At 36.6% G+C, this 6,000-nt stretch overlaps 1 protein-coding gene across 1 annotated transcript in view; it reads left to right on the top strand.

Moving 5' to 3' along the window:
* Window positions 1–6,000, top strand: part of MX1 (myxovirus (influenza virus) resistance 1, interferon-inducible protein p78 (mouse)) — a 35,637-nt gene that overhangs the window by 5,984 nt on the left and 23,653 nt on the right. Inside the window, exons 4-5 of the mRNA XM_006886764.1 lie at window positions 2,064–2,218; window positions 3,685–3,823. Of these exons, the coding sequence (XP_006886826.1) occupies window positions 2,064–2,218; window positions 3,685–3,823 (294 nt within the window). The remainder of the gene's footprint in view (window positions 1–2,063; window positions 2,219–3,684; window positions 3,824–6,000) is intronic.

Below are 6,000 nucleotides of genomic sequence, written 5' to 3'. Positions count from 1 at the left end.
CACTTTCTCCAAGACATATTTGTTTATTCTTTGGCATATTTGTATATTATAGCATTGTGAAAATGACTAACTAGACCGATATTGTTGGAAACAAGAGGTATGTTGTTTCTGTTGTGTACCGTTGAGTTGGAATCAACTCATAGCTGACCCTCCAGAGGGTTTTCAGAGGCAGTTAATCAAATGCTAGCATATTTCCCATCCTCCCATGGAGCAGCTGATATCCTCGAACCACATGCTTTCAGGACTGAAGTGAAACTTCTTTCCTCTAGGCTGCCAGAGCTCTAGAGAGATGTTAGAGAGATCCAAATATGGAGTAGAGAAAGTAGAAAAAAACCCTGTGTGGCCCTGGATTCTATAAACTTTCTTTAAAAAAATTTTAAAAGCCAAAACAATTTCCTAGCTCTGTTAGCTAAAAAGCCAATAAAAGGTCTGGTATCAAGTCTTGTTATCCAAAACCCATTGCTTACTGAAAGGAGCCAGGACTTGTTGAAGTGATGACATTTTGCATGACTACAGCATGAAAAGCACAACACGAGCCCAGTACACTTGCTGTGCCAGAAGATAGTGGTAAAGAGTTACACCGTCAATGCAAGGAACATGGTTTGAATCTACCAGCTGCTCTTAGGAAGAAAGATTAGGTAATTTCCTCCCTTGTGATTCCCAACCTCTGAAAACCTTCAGGAGAGTCAGCTATGATTTGGTTTTGACTAGATGGTACATAACAACGTACAGAAAATAGTGGAAGACCAGCAATGTTACACATTTCTGTTACACACAGGCTTACCATGAATCGGAATTACTTCTACTACAGACAAAAGGTTGAAAATATGCCAAAAGAACACAGAAGCCAGATTGTTAGGCATCCCTGACCAAACCTTGAAAAATTTGAGCATCAGAATGATGACATTAATGAATTCGATCCTATCAAATAAATAAGAGTCTTATGAGTTCATTCTGACTATGAAAACAAAAAAGCTAGCAAATGACAATGACGGAGGGAAGAAATAAGACTATAGTAGAATGCCAACTGATAAAAATGAGAAAATTACCATTTATTAAAGTATTACAGTAATTATTTAGACAAGAATTTTAAATGAATGTTAAAAGTGTGGTAGAAATGTATTGGGGAACAGGCTATTATGGTTATCTTAAACTGTGTTTCCCCAGATTATTTATTTTTTTTTTTTTTTTTTTAATTATATTTTATTAATTTTCATAAACATTTACAGAGATTTGGGGCTTCCACTCATTCATTGTTGCACTCACTTGCTGGACATTGATACAGCCATATCCCTGCTCTTTTGTAGCACACTGAGTATTTTTTATATATGCTCTAATGTCTCAAACCTCATCTCATGACCTCATCACAGCTATCTTCTAGGAAGCCTATAAAATATATTCTTTCATCTTGGTTGCTACATGGTCAGTTTTATCACTTAGGGAGAGGATTGTTCTGGATCTAAGTCATAGATGGTATAAGCATGTCAACAAGGCATTCTGGATGTAGAAAAAAATTGAAACGTAAAGTTGATATGAGCTTATGATTTGGTAAAATAAATTCATATCCCAAATGCCTGTAGGTTTCATTATTAAGGAGTATAAAGCAAAATTAAATCTTTTCAGGAAATATAATCATGCTCATTGTTCCTGAAACATCTACTTCTCCTTTTCCCCATGAACTTTTAAATTGGTAATTTAGGAATTCCCATCGTTTTCATTTGTTTCCACTTTGCTGACTTTTCAACAGGCAGGATGTAAATGTAGCACCAGGAATAATTTTATTATTGTGCTCAGTGTGGGCTGATACAGGGTGGGATCTTCCATGAAGATGGTTCTCAAGAGTCACTCTACAAACAGCTGGTCTCTGTTGGGGAAGTAATGAGTTACCACTGAGACGCCCTTGAAGCACCAACTACAGAAAGTCATATTTGTTCCTGATGTACCTTTACCAAGAATCACAGTGAGTGGAAGGACTTGTCAGGGCATTTCTTGTAAAAAACAAAACAAAACACCCTGCTTTCTTCTTAAGCTATATTCAGTTTTTTCTTTTTCCTTTTTTCTAGCCCAGAATATCATCGCTGGGCATGGACTGGGTATCAGCCACAAACTTATAAGTCTGGAGATCAGCTCCCCAAATGTCCCAGATCTGACCTTGATTGACCTTCCTGGTATAACCAGGGTGGCTGTGGGAAATCAGCCGGCTGACATTGGGAAACAGGTAAGACTTCACATTCATCTGGCCTTGACCTTGGGAGACAGGAACAGGGGCTGAATGCTGCATTTGGGCAACAGTAAGTTCACGATTTTGAAGAGTGGATATTGGGAGACTGGAGTCGGAGATTGGGTCTCAATTTCTTTTGTCAAATGTGATAGAAAATTCTCTGGAGAGCATAAGGCTGACAGGCAAGATGAAAAATAGTTTTACATTTTTGGTGGTGTCTCTTTTTTTTCCCTTTTTTTGGGTGGTGTCTCTTGATCATAGTTATATTTCATGGCATATCTAAACTTGTAATTATAAAGAAGGAATTTTATGTGGGATATGAGTGCATTAGAAATAGGTTGAATTATAATTATGAATGAAACTCATTCCACGAATGAAAAGCTTAAGGAATGAGTCATTACTTTTGTTAGTTTCTTAGTTTTTTTAGCCTTAAATTTGAAGTTCTCGTGTTATTGTTGTTGTTGTTAGATTCCATCAAGTCTGGTACAACTCCTAGTGACCCTGAACAGCAGATCAGAAGCTTGCCCTGACTGCACCATCCTTACAATTCCCACCATGCTCAAGCCCATTGTTGCAGTAACTGTGTCAATCCATCTTGTTGAGGATCTTCTTTCTCGCTGACCATCTACCTTTTCCAGAATCATGCCTTTTTTTCCAGGATTTGCCCCTCCTGAAAACATACCCAAAGTTTGTAACTTGAAGTTTTACCATCCTTGCCTCTTAGGCAGTGTAGTGGGACTTCTTCCAAGATAGATATGTTTGTTTGTCCATGGGATATAGACTTAGAGAACAGTTGGAGTTTTAGGGGACAGTTTCTCATCTAAAACCTTCCATTAGTCAGAATTTTCCAGAGAAACAAAGCCAGTAGGGGAGGTGTCTGTATACATGCATATATACACAAACACACATAACACCATTAATTGATTTGAAGGAATTGGCTTATGATTGGGGCAGCTGGCAAGTCCAAAGTCGAAATATAGGGCAACAGGCTGGAAGCTCCAACAGTTTGTCTTTATTCTAGTCCTGAACTAGAATTCTTTCTCCTTTCGAAAATCCAACTAGTCCTGAACTAGAATTCTTTCTCCTTTCGAAAATCCAAATTTTTGCTCTTACCACCTTCTTTTGATTAGAAGAGGTGCTGCTACATCTGTGGAGGGTAATCTTCTTTACATAGGGTCAAATGAATGTGGACATTACCCTTATTTATAAATTATGATAATGAGGAGTGATGTTTGGCCAAGCAACTGAACCTAGCCAAATTGGCACATAAAATTAATCATTGCAAACCTTATGATTTTCCTTGACCCCATAACTATGTTTGCACCTTAAAGAACCTAGTTTCTCATAATGCTAACTGAGGAAATACCTCTGTGGGAGTCTGGGGCCTGAAGCAAATACAAAGTGAGGACCTAACTCAGTGCTCATTTGTCTTGGCATTTCTAACATATGGCATTTTCTTACAGATAAAGAGGCTCATCAGAGAATATATCCAGAAGCAGGAAACAATCAACTTGGTGGTGGTTCCCAGTAATGTGGACATTGCAACTACAGAAGCTCTCAGCATGGCTCAGGAGGTGGACCCTGAGGGAGATAGGACAATAGGTAAGAAGATGAGAAAACCTAAAATTGTGGGTAGTTCACAGTGGAAATATACAGGTTCCTTGGCACATGTTTGAGTGGATGGACCTGTACCTAGCATGTAAGTATTATAAAGATGGTGAGCTTCATACCCATTTAGCTGGTTAGCTGGACCTGATGAAATGCTACAACTTGATTCTTAACTCTTGTATTAGTGCCTCAAGGATACTTTAACAAAACGCCACAAATTGGTGGCTAATAAGAATTAATAAGAACAGATATTAATGCTTCATGCTTTTACAGGCTAGACATTCAAATCAGGAAGCTGAGTAGGTCATTTTCCTGCTAAAGCCTCTAGGGGAAGATCCTTTCTTGTCTCTTTCAGCTTTTGTAACTCCAGGTGTTTCTTATTGTAGATGCTTCTTTATGTGGTCATCCTTTCTATCTCTTCTCTCTTTTTTTGTTTTTTTTGTTTTAATTTTCTACTAGTTTATTTACAACATTTTAATATATTGTTTTCAAGAACAAATAGGACCCACCTTACTCAAGTATAGCCTTTTATTAATTGATAACATCTTCAAGGGCCCTACTTCAAAATAAGAGCATATTTACATATAACAGGGTTTAGAACTTAGAATATCTTTTTTTAGAGTACACAATTCAGAATATCAGAACCCTCATCAATCTGCCTGTAACAGTCATAGTAGAGCCTAGGGGACAAAGCAAAATATGAAGATAAATTGCATTAGTTAAGAATGCATTTGGTTCTTAAGTGGTCATATATTAGGAAACAAAGCAAGCCTCAACTAATTAAAAAACATTGAAATAATACGAAGTGTCTTCTCAGACATAAAACTAGAAATTAACCCACAGGAGAATAAAGCTTACAAAACCACCCATGTGGAAGCTAAGTAACTCTCTGCTAGGATATATTGGGTTATAAATGAAATTAAAAAGTTCCTTAAAACAAATGAAAATGAAAATACGACATACCAAAACTTCTGGGATGCAGCTAAGGCTGTCATCTGGGGACAGTTCATAGCAATAGACACACTCATTAAAAGGGAAGAAAAAAGAAAAAAATTAATGATCTAACTTCATCAAATAAAAAAGAACAACAATCTAATCCTACGTACTATAGAAGAAAGAAAATTATAAGGACAAGAGCTGAAATCAGTGAGACAGGAAAACAGAAAACCAATTGAAACCATCATTAAGACCAGGAACTGGTTTTACTAAAGGGTCAGTAAAATTGACAAACCACTGGCAAACTTAACAAAAGGTAGAAAGGAGAAGACATAGATAACTCGAATAAGAAATGATAGAGGTGATATCACAACAGAACCAGATGAAATGAAATCAAATAACACCAGAATACTATGAAAAGCTATACTCTGATAAATTTGAAAACCTAGAGGAAATGGCAAATTCCTCAGTACTCAGGAACTACCCAGATTGACAAAGACAGATGTAGAACACTTGAAGAGATCCTTCACAAAAGAAGAAACAGAACAGGTCATAAGAAGACTTCCCCAGAGGAAAATTTCTGGACCAGATAGCTTCACAGCTGAATTCTAACAAACATTCAGAGACAATATATCACCAAATCTAATGAAAATATTTTTTTTAAAAAAAGGAACACTCCCAAAATAATTCTATGAAGGAAGCATAACCCTAATACCAAAACTAGGCAAAGATATTACCAAGAAAGAAAATTATAGACTTATAGCTCTTGTGAATATAGATGCAAAAATCCTTAACAAAATTCTAACCAATAGAATCCAAAAGAATATCAAAACAGTAATTCATCATGACCAAATGGGATTGATAACAAGCATGCAAGGATGGTTCAGCATAAGAAAAACATTCAACGTAATTCACCATATTAACAAAGTAAATAATAAGAACCATAGAATCTTAGCAATTGATGCAAAATCCAGCACCCTTCCCTGATAAAGACACTCAGCAAAATTGGAATGGAAGGGAATTTCCTCAATATAGTGAAACGTATTTATGCAAAACCAAGAGCTAATATCACTCTCAATGGAGAAAGACTAGAAATACTAAAAACATTTTCCTTGTGAACAGGTACCAGACTAGGATGTCCACTGTCACCACTTCTATTCAATATTGTATTAGAAGTGCTTTCTAGGGTAATACAACAAGAGAAGAAAACAAAAGGAATCCAGATCAACAGAGAG

Source organism: Elephantulus edwardii, unplaced genomic scaffold, assembly GCF_000299155.1.
Source record: "Elephantulus edwardii isolate Elephantulus edwardi_28Jun2011 unplaced genomic scaffold, EleEdw1.0 scaffold00051, whole genome shotgun sequence".
Lineage (NCBI taxonomy): Eukaryota > Metazoa > Chordata > Mammalia > Macroscelidea > Macroscelididae > Elephantulus > Elephantulus edwardii.
The sequence above is the reverse complement of the archived record's forward strand: the minus strand, read 5'-3'. Positions and strand labels throughout refer to the sequence as shown.